This window comes from Pogona vitticeps, chromosome 2 (genome assembly GCF_051106095.1).
Source record: "Pogona vitticeps strain Pit_001003342236 chromosome 2, PviZW2.1, whole genome shotgun sequence".
Classification (NCBI taxonomy): domain Eukaryota; kingdom Metazoa; phylum Chordata; class Lepidosauria; order Squamata; family Agamidae; genus Pogona; species Pogona vitticeps.
The window spans coordinates 181,893,309-181,910,757 of NC_135784.1; the positions used below are offsets into that span (position 1 = coordinate 181,893,309).

The 17,449-nt window shown below is 42.5% G+C and overlaps 1 protein-coding gene across 1 annotated transcript in view; it reads right to left on the reverse strand.

The window, feature by feature from the left end:
- ZSWIM4 (zinc finger SWIM-type containing 4) overlaps positions 1-17,449 on the reverse strand; it is a 50,912-nt gene that overhangs the window by 8,995 nt on the left and 24,468 nt on the right. Inside the window, exons 3-8 of the mRNA XM_072991527.2 lie at positions 5,801-6,157; positions 3,947-4,095; positions 3,545-3,695; positions 2,425-2,604; positions 1,308-1,622; positions 512-649 (exon numbers count right to left, since the gene is read on the reverse strand). Of these exons, the coding sequence (XP_072847628.2) occupies positions 512-649; positions 1,308-1,622; positions 2,425-2,604; positions 3,545-3,695; positions 3,947-4,095; positions 5,801-6,157 (1,290 nt within the window). The remainder of the gene's footprint in view (positions 1-511; positions 650-1,307; positions 1,623-2,424; positions 2,605-3,544; positions 3,696-3,946; positions 4,096-5,800; positions 6,158-17,449) is intronic.

Genomic DNA, 17,449 nt, shown 5'->3' on the forward strand with positions numbered 1-17,449 from the left:
TCTGCACCGACTAAAGTGTGTATATTTTAAAATCATACACATTCTTAGCCATTCACATTTTTAAAAAAAACGTGCATATCATTTTATGTGGACCTTATCTTTCCAAACCCCCCTGCAATTGTGCACACTTCCCAGGCAAGATGCCTTTTGTTTTGAAGGAGTCCTGAAAGGTTTGAGGCTGACAAAAGTGAGGATCCCACCCACCACCCTGCAATAGCTGCCTCACGGCCCTGATGGGCAAGTGCGAAGGTGTTGCCCAGGTACTCTGCAACAGGGGGAAAGCTCCTTTCTCAGAAACTGAGCTCTGGCCTCCTCACGCCAGCATGGTCTGAACTCCTTCTAGTCAAGGGGGAAGCATTCCTTTCTCAACAAATAGTAGTAGCGTTTTCTCTCTGCTCATTTGGGCCAGACAGACAAGCTGTCCACGGGCAGAGAGGAGCTCAGTGCTAGCAAGCGACGGACCGCTTTTTCCTAATTCTCCCACAAACCGCCTTCATGGTCCTCCCCATACCTGGATACAGGGACAGCCCCTCGTCATCCATCCGGCAGGCCTCCAAAAAGGTGCGGCAAAGGCAGCCGATGGGGTCCAGAGGGTGCCCCACCCACCCTTCCAGGTTGGTGATGCTGGTGGTGCCTTTGTGCAGCAGCTCTGAGGGGTGGGAAGAAGAGAGACAAGAGGCAGACATTAATCAGAAAGCAAGCCCCAAGCTGCTGGGACGGCCCACCTTCAGTCGGAGCCTGGGTAGCGAAGACCTGTTCTACCAAGCCTGGGCAGCCCTGAAAAAGCCAGAGAAGCCACGATGGGCCCAAGGCAGATGACCCAAAAGAGCCCGTCGCTCAGGCCCACCTGGGTATGGATGGGGAGCTGAGAGTCGTCGAGAAACTTCGATTCCCCAAAGTCCCAGCCAACCAAGAACTGCAAGAGCAGCACTTCCTGGATTATATGGTATCTCCTGCTTCAACTAAACAAGGAGGCACTGTCAAGCATGCCAGCTTGCCACCAGCATGGCTCCAGCAACAGCCTCTGTCCTCCTTGGGAGGCTGAATTTGGAGACATTTGGAAAACAGCAGGATAACTAAACATGATTAAGCGCAGCACTGGCCCCTCTCTGCACACCTCTTTCCAGGCTCCAGTGATCTGAAACCTTTAACTGGAGATGTCAGGAGCCTTGTGCGCATAGGGCTCTGTGCTCTGCTACTAAACGTTGCCTCCCTGAACCCCCTTGCTTCTCAAATGAGTTGAATTAAAGCCAGGTCCCTGACAGCTGCTCACACCCCCCGCCATCCAAGCTAGCCACAGGCCTTGCCTTTCTTTTGCTGCTTGTAGCTCTCCAGCTGATGACGTTGCTGCAAGCGCATGGCGTTGACCACAGCCACCGCCAGGCGCAGGGCCTCGCGGGGATAGCCGTGGGAGCGCAAGGCATCCACCCGAGCGCAGGCCATGGGAAAGGCATCCCCCAGCCAGAGCGGGTGGCCCTGGGGGTCGAAGCCCAGCTTGTCGCTTCCACTCTTCAAAGAGACACCATAGCAGTCACTGCTCAGGATCTTCTGCAGGTGGCAATCCCCCCACCGAAGCTCGGCAGCCTTGATGGCCCGCCCGAAGACCGTCTGTCGGACGCCAGCTGTCGAGGAGGAAAGAGGTCACAGCATGGCTTATGAGAAATCTTGAGATAATTCAGTTCAGAAAGTCATCAAGATCATCTTCACCCTCGGGGAATAAGATTTCCCATCTAGCGGATGGAGTGGGAAGGCTCTGGGCAACCAGGGACCAGTTTTCCACCCCCGGGATCTGTTGTGGATCTCTTCAGAAACTCTGCCAAATGAATCTTCTGGTATTGTGAAAACCTTATTTTTTTTGGGGGGGGGAATATAAGCTAAGGTGCAAGGGGGCCTTCTTTTCAAAGGAAATCATTGCTCCTGGGGCTTTTGAAACAGCAAACTCCAGCAAACAACAGGAGGGGAGGATTTGAGGGCTGCAGGGATAAAAGGGACTGTATGCAGCCATGTTTCCCTGGTCAACAGTGCACATAATATTTAGATAGCATTTCATGCATATTATTTCAGTTAACCCAACAACCCCATGAAGGAGGCCAACAGGACTATGGCTGGGCCACCATCTTCACATTGCAAGTGGTTTTCTTGAAGTTTGCCTAAGGCCACCTAAAGTGTCTGGCCCAGAGGCGAAGCTTGCATTGAGACACTTTAGCCTCAGCCACCATGCCTGCACTGTTAAAAAAGGGAGATGCCCAGAAACATGGGGCTCAGGTAAACAACCTTGCAGTGACCACGTGTTACAACTGCTTAGAGACGTGGTCAAGGAGATGGAAATGTGGAAGAGAGAACCACCTTCAGGAATAGGGTTTGGGTGTTCTTTCTTTCTTTCTTCCTTAGATGGCAGGAAATGCTTGGCATGTGTTCCCCTACCTGCATTGCGGTTTGGGTGGGGTGGCAAGGTGCCATTCGGTCCAATGCTGTCGCAGGAGTAATTCCCCTCCTCCAAGGGACAGACGTCCAGCTTGTTCCACTTCTTGAGAAGCTGCAGCCAGAGCGCCCGCTCTTCCAGCTTGCAATGGGGACTCAAGACCACACAGACCCACAGAGCACCTGGAAAACCAAGAGAAGATGGCCAAAAGCCCAGGAAATTGCCCAGCAAGAGCTGGTGTACAAGAGGGATCGGACAAAGAGCACCTGGCCCATGTCTTGGGGAGTCAGGTCTACAGTCTGATAGCCAAGGAAGCAGCACTTGTGCTGAGGCTAAGCAGGCCTGGGACTGGCCCCAGCATGGATGGGAGCCCCAAGCTTTGAATGCCAGTGTGGGAGACATACAGGATATACATAAAATAAATAACAGCAGCCTATCATGCTATCCAACAAGCAAGTTGCAGCAGGACTGAGAGGGCTCATAGTCAGGGCAAGGAAGTGGAAAGCTGGCAAGATATGGTGGCAGAGTTTTCCTGAAGGAGCAGTGGTGTCAATAACAACTGGGAACTTCTGGCTTGCACAGGTTCCCCCTCTGGCTCAAAAGATCCTTGACTGTCATCTTCAGTGACTGGAAATAAACGGTTGTTTAAAGACTGGAAAGGTATTGCATGCAACCAAGTTCCACTTTGCAGCTTAGGAAAATAAGTCATAGACACAGTATCCTTTGGAAATGGCTTCTCATTTCCCTTTCTTCCACCCATACCATGTCATAGGAAAGTAGGTGTGGGGTTTATGGTATAGCAACCAATAGCCTTGTTGCTTCCAAACCTGATCAAACAGGACTGCCCTCCACTCTGATTTAACAACTGAAATGACACCCCTCAACTCTCAAGTGGTAAGAGAGCTGGGGTGTCCACACCCTGCTTATCTACAGCAGCCTTCTTTAGTCCAGTGCCTGCCAAATCTGTGGGACCTACAACCATCAAGAGCCACCCTGGCTGACCTGGGTGTACATTTTTGAAGTTTGTTTCCAGTTTTATTCTCTACTACTTTCCAGAATTCTTCTGATGTGAAACATACAACCTTGGGCTGACTTCTCTCCAATATAAGAAGAAACACTCACCCAATTCATCCCAAAGCTGCCGACACTTGTCAGTCATGCCAGCTCCTTGCTGCCGCCAGAGTGCCAGGCGCGGATCCTGCAGGAATTGCTCTGTCATCAGGATGAGCATTCGTGCCCCATTGGAGTCCCGCATTCGCAGCATTTCCCGCACCTGAGGAAGGAGAGAAGTCACGCATGAAAAGGAGAAGGTCAATGGCTTCAGAAAGCAATCCCCTTTCTTGAGGAGTCTCATGGGATAGTGGTTAAACTGCAGTACTGCAGTGAAATCTCTGCTTATGAGCTGAGTTCGATCCTGCAAAATAATGGGGCTTCTTCTCCTGGTTGGGGGAGGGGGCAGAGGGACTAGGAACCCTCAGAGAACAGAGGGGTCCCCACCTCGGACAGATCCACAGTAGCCTTTACCTTGTTGAACATGGACTGCAGTTGCTTGCTTGCCCCATAGTAACCTCCATTGGAGAGCAACTGCTTCACTTGTTCTTGGATCTGCTCTTCGTCCAAATGCCAGCAGTTTGCATCCTCAATTCCAGCACCAGCTGTGGGGTCAGGGGCACCTAGGTGCAATTATTTTGATCAGTTTTAGATTTTTACAGGGTTACTCATATCTTTGGTTTAATTGTTGTCTGCTATATCGCTGTACTGTTCTTTGAATCTTTTGTTGTGGTGGTGGTTATTGTGGTGTATTAATGGTTTGTGAATTTTAACTTTATGTAAAACTGTCCAGGGCAGTGCTTGCATTAATGGGGTGGTATATAAATTGGGATGGATGGATGGATGGATGGATGGATGGATGGATGGATGGATGGATGGATGGATGGATGGATGGATGGATGGATGGATGGATGGAGCAAAGCATCAGTGCAACATGCAACTATGCTGAGATACCCAGAGTGCACTGCATTTCAGCAGACATTACTATATCATCTTCTCCAGTCCAAAAAGCAGCCTCTTGGCTCAATATTTTGTTTTGATAATACAGAAGTGAGGGGTGTGTGGAGCACAACTCTCTCCATCCCTCACCAATTCTGGAAATTCTGACTGTGTCTTGTGGAAAGCTGAAATCCAAAACTACTGTAGGACCAAAGTGTCTCCACTCTCAGTTTAAGGGGGGGGCGACGGGAAAGAGGAGGGAGAGTAGAGTGGCTATTTTTCCAACCTCACTATTGAAAGAAATCAATAGTAATTATTTAAGAAATCCCTGGTCTTCTTAAATAATGGTTTGCGAGTACAGATCTCACGAAGCTCAGGAATAAGGCTGCAAATTCAGACTGTCAACACATGTGTAACATCTGCACCTTGAAACCAGTCCTGGCAGTTTAAGAATTGCAACAAGCAGCCAGTGAGCCAACCTTCAAATGAGAGAGAGAACAGCAACAATACTATAAACCCATTGGAAGAGCAATGCTTATATCTTTGCAATCACTACAGGGATTCAGATTATCTGATGATCATGGGATTTGTTTTACTATGCATGCTGGACTGGCAGAATTACTGTTGTACCATTTCTGTCAATTTAGTATTGCTCAAGACTGGCCCTGCCTCTGGGCAGAGCGAGGTGGAGGACAGAGTGGTATGTTACAGGCAATGAGTGATGCAGAACTGAAGCTGCCTTGCTGCCCTCGGGCGAGATGAAAGAGGATGTCCCATCAGAGTTCAGAAGTCAGATCCAACAGCCAGTCTAGCTGGCTTCTGCAGATACAATGGGGGTCATGTTGTCTTCCATTTCAGGCAGCAAAACGCCTTGGCATCTGATGTTACATTCTCTTTTGCCATTTAGCATTGTGTGTGGAGTGGTCACCAGATGAACCTGACTCCTAGCCTCAGCTCGGAGATCCACAAGGAAATCCTTTTAACAGGCAAGTCTTATCCCACAGCTGCCTCGACTCCTCTGTTGAAAACTAGAAAAAGGGATAAGCAATGCAGGCTGGCAGCTAAGAACCCTGGACCTGGAGCCATCCTTTCTGAGCAGAGCCTAGAAAAGTTTATGTCTTGGATTACAACTCCCCAAATCCTCCAGCAAGGATGTCGTGGATTTGGGGGATTATAGTCCAAAATATAAAATGCTTTTGTGCTCTGCCCAGAGACATGGCCGTTCCGTTCATTTGAAGAAATGTGCCTGGACAAACAAAAGCTTATGAAAAATTTAAAAAAATAGTTTGTCTTATAGGTGCTATATTACTATTTCTGGTTTCTCTGTAGTCCAAAATAGTAACTTTTCCAAGCTGTGCTCCCAAAACAGGGTCATGCAGAGACTCATACCATGTACTCGGTTTATCTCGGAGCCAAGGAGCAGGATCTCATCAGCAAGCCTCTGAGCTGTTGGCAGCACCTCTGTGTGATGAGCACTGATCAAGTACTGCACAAATTTCTGTAGCTGGTCCCGATTCATTTGGGAAAGGGTTTCAGAGATGGGCAGGCGGAGCTCCACTTGGCGGGCATGGCGGATGCGGTGCAGAGACAATGCCACCACGTGGGCACAGTAGAAGATGTCCCGGTTGTCACAGGCACAGCTCACCGACGTGATCTTGCAGCGGTCAAAGCTGATGGAGACATGGTAGCTGTGCTCAGGCTCACTGGGGCCTGCTGGCTCTGTCACAATCCCACTCAGATGGAAGCCTGTGGGTTTGGGGAAAGGAAAAGGAAAAGGAAAAGAAAATAAGAATAGCCGGGGAGTGTACGAAACATCTGCCATTTTACCTGCTATAAAAGACCTAACTCAAAAATAAATAAATAAAACCCAGCACACGGGGACACATTTATTACAAAGGAGGGCAAGCGCAAGTCTGATTCTAAGCAATGGCTAAGAGTCAAGTCCCAATGTGCTAAAGGAGCACCAGAATAAGTGTTAGACTGGAATCTGTGAAATCCCAGTTCAAGTTTATTTTATTTATTTTATTTATTTTATTTATTTTATTTATTTATTTATTTATTTATTTATTTATTTATTTATTGGACTTATATACCGCCCCATAGCGCTACAAGCACTCTCCGGGCGGTTTACAATTTTAATTATACAGGCTACACATTGCCCCCCCAGCAAGCTGGGTACTCATTTTACCGACCTCGGAAGGACGGAAGGCTGAGTCAACCTTGAGCCGGCTACCTGGGATTTGAACCCCAGGTCGTGAGCACAGTTTTAGCTGCAGTACAGCGTTTTAACCACTGCGCCACGAGGCGTTACAGAGCCATGAAGCCTGAGTGACCTGGGAGTCGTCTTCTAATCTATTTCAGTCCAACTTGCCTTATAAGCTACTAGGAGAATAAAATAGGGAGGAGGATAGCCATGTAAACATCTTTGAGCTCTGCAAAGCAAAGGAAGGATAGAAGTATAACTAATAAATAAACCCTGGGCTGAGACGGGGCCACAAAAGCTAACCTGATGCTCCTGCCTGCGGACAAGGAACATCTAAAGAGAGGTTCTTGTTTAACCATAAACACAAAGCCTCAACGTGATACACAGTGAACAGAACTGAGGGAGTGACACGGCAGGAATCCCACTCACTAACCTTCATTCTGCTCAACATTTATGTTTTAGAATGGTCTGTCCACACAGAGAACAGGGCTTAGTCGCTAGAAGCCTGGCAGAACCCCATAGGTTTTACTTCTAGTCTTTAGATCAATAATAAGGAGGCCTAACTTGTTCCCTATTGAGAAGGGAGCCCCAGGACCACTTCACAGAAAGTGCTACACAAAGTCCCCACAAACATCCCCTTTCTACAGTTACCGGCAAGGGTCACAAGTTCCATGTGGGTTCTTATAGCAGGAGGACATTTCCTACACATGCTAGATAACAGCCATTCCAGGGCTTCATAGGTAAAATTCAGCACCACAAATTTGACTTCAGAACAAACAGGAAGCTGATAAAGCTTTTTTTCAAGACTAGTGTTACTTGATCAAGGAACAGTCTGATGACCACCCTGTTGTGTACTTCGCTGCAGTTTTTGAACACGCTTCAAAGGTGTTCCATAGACCAGGGTGCAATACTCTAGCCCTCAAGTGATTCAGGCATGGACCACTGTGGCCGGCCCCATCTTCCTCAGGAAGGCACACCGGGAGAGTGTTATCAGCTGAAACAGGGGGGAAAGGCACTTCCGGCTGCTGTTACCACATGAGCAGTGCGTCCTCCAAGAGGACTTTCAGACTGTGTACCTGATCCTTCAAAGGGAATGCAGTCACATTCAGAGCACATGGTGCCCAAAGCAACAGGCCCACATTCTCTGGCAAAGTACGGTAAACCCTGACACTCAGGGAAGGCAACACTCTTAGAAATCCTAACGTGGAAAAGACTCATATAACACACTGTGTGGAAACAGCCAAACAGCAACATAGCTTTTATACTCAGGATTACTGCCAACCCTGTGAGCTTACTTGGAGGCAGGATGGATGTGATCTAAATCAAATCAATGTAAATCACAATGATTTAAATTTAGAACAATATTTAAAAATCTGATTTCAATTTTAAAAATCAATTTCAATTTTAAAATCTGATATTTTTTATTTAAATCAGATTTTTTTTTAAAAAAATAGGTTTACTGACTACTGATTTAATTCATGATTTAAACTGATCTTAATATTTTTTTTACAATTTAAATCCAGTCCACCCTGCTTGGAGGCAGAATTGCACGGAGTACACTCAGACCTGCTTGAAGGGGAGGAAATCCCACCCACCATTAAGTAAGCAGAAGCCTTTCAGCTGAGGCTGGACTGCTCCATTCTGCTCTCAGTGGGACTTCCAACTTCTTCTTTCTAGGAGGGGTGCCAACCAGGTCACACGCACACGCACACACTTGAGCAAGAGAGATGGAGGAAGATACTTCAGCATGGTATCATGGGAGGAACTCCTCAACTGTATTGACCAAGCAGGTGAGTCACATGTGAGGAAGGCAAGCATCCTCACAAAACCGGTTGGGCCCCAGACCACACCTGCAACCCCTGCTACGTCAGTGCCAGTGCAACCGAGAAAGGGTATCCTGCTAGTACCGCCAGCCTGGCAATGCAGACCAGCAGCTGAGTCACGCTACCTGCCAAGTCCAGAGTCAATACACCCAAGTAATCTGATTTCACCTCTCATGATGACGTGTGCAGTTGCTGCTCTAAATAGGAAAAGGGAAAAAAAGGCCCTCCTGGAGGGAAAGCAGACAAGAGCAGCCCAGCACAATCCTAACCATAACGCAGAGTTGGTAAACTTTTCCAGGAATCTAGGAGCTTTCAGAGAAGAATTAACTTTTCCAGGATCTAACATAGGATGGAAGAAACATATCCTGATTTCACAATATCACCCTGACTTCTATAAGATCACAGCTCAGGTATAATGTAACACACTGCCTTGAAATTACAAAACAAACAAGCAAACAAACCCACTCTGCATTCACTAGAAGGTGGGCATCCTTGGATATTGGATTCAGGAACAAGACATCTAGAAAACCTCAAGTTCAGGGATCACATATGCCTTAGTTTGGTGCTTTCAGACCTCTCCAAGTATATTTGTAATAAAACAGACCATTTTGTGACATGCACACGCAAACCCATTGAACAGCTTACATTGAGAAGACTGCGTATTTGGAGTCATGTTAAGGACGCTGGCAATTTCTCTCTTACTATGGATAAACTACACGCCAATGCATGTAGCCCTTATGTTCCTCCCTGGCTTCTCCTTCTAGTGCCAGATGAGCAACCTGAAAGAATATGGGGGATAAATTTCTACCCCTGGATGCACCAACGGGCAGATCCAGAAATGGCCAGAACTCCACTCCCAGGAATTAAAAAGCTTTTTTCTAGTTTTAAAAAATGAGAAGAGGGTTTGAGGCTGCAAGGCTTGGTGTAGAGAAAAACCACACATTCTGGAGTACAATTTACCATGTTTCAATTAAATAAAAAATGAGGTAGATGGCTCCATGGGCACATGTGACCAAGAGGCTGCATGTGATCCCTGCTCCACTCTACCCCACACCCCAGACCCACACTCCAGGTGAGGTCAAGAAGGCAAACTAATTAGAATGTAAACCTCTACCATGACAGCTAAATGTTGTTCCTCCTAATCCATCCCAATCCATCCAGAATTCATAAGCCACGAACTATAGTCATTTATGATTGTTATTTATGTCACTTGTAAAGGGACACATGACTGAGACAAATTTATACATTATAGAAATACTAGATAAAGATGTGTTTTTCTCCGTCTCGTTACACAAGAAAATCAGGATTATCCAATGAAATTGTTAAACAGTAAGACAGACACAAAGGAAGTCGTAACAGACGCAAAAAAGATATGTATACTACACTGGAGCCTCAATTGCCATCTAAATCTCTTTGATACAAGATGGAATGATTGCCACTGGCTTTTGAGAGATTAAGACAAATTCATTGTCTGTCAGCTGTGCTATTATAAAGGATAGTTCCATGTTCCATGTTTATCAGCTGTGATATTCACTTCCATGTCTCACGTTAGAACAAATCATAAGCCATCTGTTTCTGCGAAGCCTCGGTCCAGCCCTCCAAGCAGTGAATGTCACACTGGGAGCCCTACTCAGGCATTACATCTCTCTAACAGGTTTTTAAGAGTGTCTAGCTCTCTCTCTCCACCACCACCCCCATTATCACTTTCTCCACATGAAGAATGAGGTGTCTTGGAGGTTTCTCCTCATGTGTACGCTCCCCCATGCAAGCAAGAACTCTTGGAAATTGGAAGCTCCTGCTCACATGGAGAGCCTGCACACAGGCAGAAACCGGTCCTCTGCAGATGCATCACTCACCATGTTGAAAAAGCAGTGACGAAGGAGGAGGAGCTAGGTGCTTCCCTGCTCCTGTGTTGAAGAGAACCAAGTGAAGGAAAACCTCCTTAGGCTTTGCTTGATCCAGCCAAAAAAGGGCCTCTTGTTTCATCAGTCATGTGCCATCCTGTCGACACCGAGCTAGTTAAGGTCAGCTTAGACTGTTGTACTTTACAATATGACTGGCTTGCCACGTGCAATGTAAGAGAGTTTGAATGGGGGAAAACTCCTGCTCTTCTGGTCCCACCTGATGGTCCACCTGATTCCAAAAGAGCGCCCAGATAGAACTATGAGAAGATGTCTCCTGATTTAATGCCTCTTGTCTCCCTGAATACTCAGTGCTGAAGGGCATGTCAGTCTCTTGATGTTTTTATTAGGTTATAGAGCTGCTGACTGGGCTCAAGATCATGTGGTGAGCTATTCAGATTTCAGTAGGGCATCTAAATCTGAGTCTCCCTCACTTAAGTGTAGCAGTCTTCTGTGTGCATGTTTTAAAATTCCCAGGATTTAAGTAATTCCTACATATGCACCACCAACAAAATTATCTGTACAAGAGAAAATAAATGCATAAGGGTGTGTACATACTGTAATCATAAAATTTCTTATTCTTGCGATTCATGAGTAAATTCACCTTTCAATAAATCTACTAGATCTGCAGTATGTCCCTCTTTATCCTATTTGTAACATCAGGGTATGACAAAACATATTACCCCTTAATATACCACAACAGAGATGGAGAAAGTAGCATCTTCAGGATGTTATGGGTTCTAACCCCCATAAGTCCCAGCAAGCCATGGCCAGTGTTCAGGGATTATGGACTGTAGTCTAAAAATCCTACAGGGCACCAAGCTGCTTATCTTTGTACCACATTACCTCAGACTCAAAGGAACTGTATAGTATACCACTAAGCCTCATAAACATGAATGCTTTGCATTAATGAAGGAGAGTGACCAGATAGGCGGGATATAAATTAAATAAATAAATAAATAAATAAATAAATAAATAAATAAATAAATACATAAATACATAAATAAATAAATAAATAAATAAATAAATAAATAAATAAATAAATAAATAAATAAATAAATAAATAAATAAATAAATAAATAAATAAATAAATTGTGTTTTGTGTGTGTGCTTCCCTCTCTTGCTTACCCTTTCCTTCACCGTTTTATGTCAAATTATCCAGGAAATGTTTAATTAAATAGCATCATGAAGGCTGTTTCAAAATCCAAGCAGAAGGGGGAGGTGCAAGGTGTAGTAATTTTGAGCTTGTAGAAAGATTGGTTAGAACTCAGTGAGAGTTTTCTGCGTTGTTCTTTGTTTCATTTGTTGCAGGCTCCTGATGCCCTTCATGTTAAGCTCCACTGGCAGTGCCTGCCTGTCGACTTTGTCTATCTTGGATAATGGATCCTTTCCAGTTTCTTTAAACATATTGATTTGATCTTAATGAACATAGTGGGATTTACTTCTTAGTAAACATGCATAGGGTAGGACTGTACATTCTTCTTCTCGCTTGAAAAATAAATCCTTTAAGATTCACATATCCTGAGAAAAATCCATTAATACATTGATTTTCACTCACAACAAAAGTTTTTCGCTCTTTTGTATATCAAAGATTTGTACTTGTCACTTGACATAATTTTGTACTGTTGAGGTGGAAGCTTTTCATTCCCTGGAGGTTGTAGACTTCAACTCCTGCAACATCCTAGTCATTGTGGCCAATGGCAAGAGATTTGGAAGGAGTTCTCCCAAAAAAACAAACAAACAAAAAAAACCCTAAGAAGTCTGTGTCCCTATACTAACCTACACTGAGATGCCAAATCTACACTGAGATGTCTTGGGAGCAACTTGAATGAAAAGCAAAGAGCCCCATGGCCATCAGTCCTGGGACCCATTGTATTCAATAATATTTATTAGGTAAGAATACACTGACAAAACCTACACATGGCAGAAAGCTGATAACCATTATTTCTACAGAAACATGATGGGAAAGGTGGACTGAATGATTTCATCAAACAGAACCATAGAAATGAAACAATGCAATGAGCTGACAGTAATCCCATGAAATGACAAACATTTTATATTATTAGCAAAGAACTCATCAGCTGAAAATAACAGATGAGGAAAGAACTGGGCAGATCTCGCTCAGTCACAAGATGACTGTGAGATACCACAGTGATGGAGTTGCAAAGCAAGCTAATGTCATTTTTGGCTGGATGAGGTGGAGCACGTTCAGGCGGCATCAGAAAACCAGGAAGCATTTCTCTCAGCTGCCAGCAATGTCTCATCTTGAACCCCATTTTCCAGGAGAAGAATCTCAGTTAGAACTGTAAAGAGAAGATGGGACTTATTCTACAAATGGACTGAATCAACAGGCAGCGTATAAAGAGCATATATTGAAACGAGAACTTAAACCTGGAAGGCAGAAAATAGTAAAAAGAATAATTTGGAATTTTGATATGGCAATAAGTATAGAATGGACGTTAGTATGTTATTGTTTCTCCTCTTCCCTATTAACCTCAATTCCCCATTTCCTTTTTGTCACCCCCTTGTTAAAAATAAAAATACTGTATTAAAAAAGGAAGGAACTGTAAAGAGGAATCCAGTAGCTTTTTTTTTTTTTTTTTTTTTTTGGAGAAAGGGAGAAACTTAAGAATGACAATTAAAATAAAATGAAAATGGTTGTGACTAGAGGTTTAAGTATCTGGCTGTGGAGGCAGAGGTTGGGAGTCACAATTCCGCAAGAGCTGGACTTGACGATCCATAGGGTCCCCCCCCTCCAGCTCTGCAGTTCTAAGATCAGAGAAAAATCTAAAATATAATAGACTGGAAACATAGAAAATGCTGAGGATACTGGTAAGATGCACTGACTTCCTCTGTGTATGCCTTCTGTCACACAGACACCTCTACCTTGGAGGATACTTTCATTAAACTGGGATTGGCCAATTCAGCACGGATCCTAACTTCAGGCTGGAGGTAAGCAGAATGACTATTTGCTGCTGCACAGCCTAAGGGCTCTTTGAGGGCACCCAAATACTGTATAGCTTGCTTCACCCTGACAGATAACCTGGGTAGCTAAGCTCACCATTGCAATCCACCAGTGAGCTACATTTCCATGGCAGGGGTGGACAAATTTGGCCTTCTTGACCTTTCCATAAGACGCACCAATTTTTTAGGAGAAGAAAACAGGAAAATATAATCTGTTTTCTTCGCTCCATAAGATGCACAGACTTTCCACCCCCCTGTTTTGTGGGAAAAAAGTGAGTCTTATGGTGCAAAAAATACAGTAGTCATCAGTGAAAGACTTTAGGAGTTTCTGTTCAACAACATTTAGTGGATCAAAGTTGATCCTCCCATACTTAGATAATACTTCAGAAATAATAGTTAATGATGGTATAACGGAAAAGATCTTTCTAGGCCGAGGTACTAGACAAGGCTGCCCACTTTCACCAATATTGTTTTGCATGATTATAGAATTATTAGCTAACGCAATAAGAAATGATAAATTAATTAAAGGAACAGGTAAAAATGAAATGATTAAAATTAATTTGTTTGCTGATGATTCCTTACTGACTATTAAAAATCCATTAGAGAGTATGGAAAACATTAAAAACCATTTAGAAAAATTTGGGGAAATAACAGGTTTAAGGATTAATTGGCAAAAGTCACAAATGATGATGTTTAACTATAATATACAGGAACAAGAAATGTTTGTGAATAAATATAGCGTTAAAATGTGTAATCTTATCAAATATTTAGGTATAAACATAATTAGAACAACTCAAAAATTAAAAGAGAAAAATTTTAATAAATTAAAAAATGAAATTAAAGATAAATTGCAAGAGTACGCCAAATTGAAACTATCATGGTTTGGGAGAATCGCTTTAATTAAGATGAAAATATTACCGAAGATCACTTTTTTATTTAGGATGCTCCCAATACGATTAGAAGAAGAGGATTTTAAATATTGGCAGGGATTAATTAATGGATTTTGTAATCAAGGCAAAAAATCTAGAATAAATAAAAGATATTGGTATAAGGCTCAAAAAAAAGGAGGTTTAGGTATGCCCAATGTTAAAAATTATTATATAGCAAATCAATTAAGAGTTATTGGAGATATTATATTCAATAAAGAAAAATTAATTTGGTGGGAGATGGAATCTTCAGAAATAAATGGAAATGCTGAAGGATACTTGTTTAATATACTAAAGAGAAGTTCAATAAATCAGTTTAAAAACCCCTTTTTAAGAAACCTGTTAAATATTTGGAATAAATATAAAGAGAAGTTTTGTCCCTTAACTTCACCATTAAAACTAGTGACTGAGACAGAAAACTTTCCTACAAATTTAAAGGATTTAGTAGAACTATTTAAGAATAAAAGGGTTGCAAGATTGAAGGACTGGATGGGTAACATGAGATCGAAGGAGTTGATTATGTCTAAACTGCAATCTAATAAACTATCATGGTATAATCTTATCCAGTTAGACACCTGGACAAAGGATTGGTTGAAAACTAATGGTAAATGTAGAGAACTTACTAAGTACGAACAATTTCTGTCATCACATGAAGATATGCAAGATACAATTTTGAAAGGAATAGTAAGTAAAATATATAATATAATTTTGGAACAAGAGGAAAAAGAATGGGGAATAGAAGGTTTAAAATTAATTTGGGAAAACGATTTAAAAACAGATATTAAAATAGAGGATTGGACAAAAATGTGGAGGATGAGAGTGTTAAGATTAATGTCAACAAGAATAAAGGAATTTTTTTTAAAAAATCTGTCTAAGGTGGTATTTGACTCCTGTAAAATTGAATATAATAAATCCAACATACCCCAAAGCATGTTGGAAATGTGATGAGGAAATTGGTACGTATTTTCATATGTGGTGGGAATGTAAAGTGGTTAAGAAATTTTGGGAATTGATTTTTAAGGAAATGTGTGATATATTTGGTAAAGATATTGATTTTAATGCCAAAATTGCTTTATTGTCAATTTTTGATAATACAGATCTGGACCATCACTCGAAAGAATTAATCACTAATTTTATGACAGGTGCTAGAATATTAATAGCTAGATTTTGGAAAGACAAGAATGATATTAAAATTGAAGACTGGTATTGTGAAGTATGGGACATTGCATTAAATGATAAATTGACTATGGAACTTAAAATAAAAAGAGGGGAAATAAGATGTAACAATTTCTATGATATTTGGGGTAAATTTGTGGAATTTGTGTTAGTGAAAGGAAGGGGGAAAGCCTCCAAAGAATACTCAATACAATTTTGGAGAGGTAATCTGTAAGAAAAAAATTATTATAGTAAATAGAGTCCCGTGGGTATGGGGTGCACATTAGAATTTAGTTTATAATAAGCACTATTATTTGTATTTTTTTGTATTTTTGTTGTTATGTATGTGTTCTTTTGTGTATTTTTTTTGTATAAAATAAAAATTAAGTAAAAAAAAAAGTTGATCCTCCCTCCAATTTTCGGGTTACCAGGATTCTGAGGCTCAGAGCAATAGACTAAAAAAAAACCCAGATGAACTCAGGAGCTAAAAGGGGGTGCCAGGCAGACCCTGCCTACACAGAACCTTGCTAGAGTACACCTGCCTCTTTCCTCCTTAGATGTCATGACATGCCTGGAGTACAGAAAAGTTTTTGAGCTTATGATGAATATAAAATGTGCTATGATGTGATTTGCAAAAATTAAACTCCTCTCACTTTGTGCCTGTTAGCTTTCTTTTGGACTAAGTACAAACTTCCTCAACCCTGCTCCCTCTCTTCCTGTTTAGCAGTATCAGATCTACTGAAGTCAAACATTAAGCTCCTATCCTTTGACTCGTTAGTCTAAAACCCTTTCTGCAAATACTTCCTAACAAAGTGGTAACTGATGTCTTGCAGAGGAGATATCGTTTTTACCTTCATATGACTCACCAAATTAAACAAAGGAATTCACGGAAACTTCAGTGCTTTTGATTTGGAGTCCTTAAATCATATTAGCCACATGTCAAATCTCAGCTTTAGACTGACTATCTTAGAAAAATGAGGTGATCCTACTAAGTTGAAAGAACAATGGAGGGGATGTAATTCTGAATGTGTCCTCCAGCTTCCTAGTTCATCCCTACATCTGCTGAGTTGGGAGTTTGGGAGTTTGATTCCACACTGTGCTTCTGTGACAGGGGCTGGACTCAATGATCTATGCAGTTCAATGATGATGACGACAACTTTCAATGTGATATTTTCTTGCGGATGGGTATGAATAATTTATTTAGCCTAAGTATCACCATTAGTCCCAAGCAGAGTAGAATCATCAAATCTGTAGGATTTATGTATTAGTTTATCATATAGCAATTGCTGCAGTGTGTCCACAGTACTAGCAATTCAATTTAGTATGTTAGTACAATATTTATGTGCTCTTTTGTTTCCTCTGCATATAACTGTTGTTTTATAAGAGTCCCACCAGCTCTTGGTTGCTTATTTGGTTTGGGTTCCATACACAAAACCCTTAAAATGGCTTGGAGGCTATTTACTGCATCTCTCTAAAGAAGAAAAATAGGCTGAAACAAGGATGGGAACATGTGGTTGTCCAGATATTTTCTGACGTCAAGCCCCATCAGCCCTAGCCAGCAGTGACAATGGTGAGGAATGATGGGAGTTGTAGTCCAACATCATCTGAAGGGCGACATGCTTCCCTGTCCCTGGTTTCCACTTTCTGGCAGCTTGGTGTCTGTTTATATTGGTCAGACATTCTCCGTTCAGCAGCCGTATCACTAGACAGCGGGTGAATGTTTGACACAGAAAATGGTTCTCCATTAACAGAGACACAAATCGTGGAATTCATAGCTTCGCCTTCTCTCTGCCACACCGGTTTTCTTTGTATTGTTCTTGTATGCTGGGACATTCCGGTGTGTCAGTCCTCACTTGACTCCCAGTGTACTATAATTTATTTTATTTATTTATTTATTGCATTTATATGCCATATAACCCAAACATGCCTTGACCACCTGAGTGCAAAGCAGACCCTTGCTTATACTGAAATGAAAGTGCAGTAATGCAGTCGCAGGCAAACCTGAGTGAAAGGCCTGTGTGGAAAATTCTCCTCCTATTCTTTCCTTTATTCACAACCAGTCATTA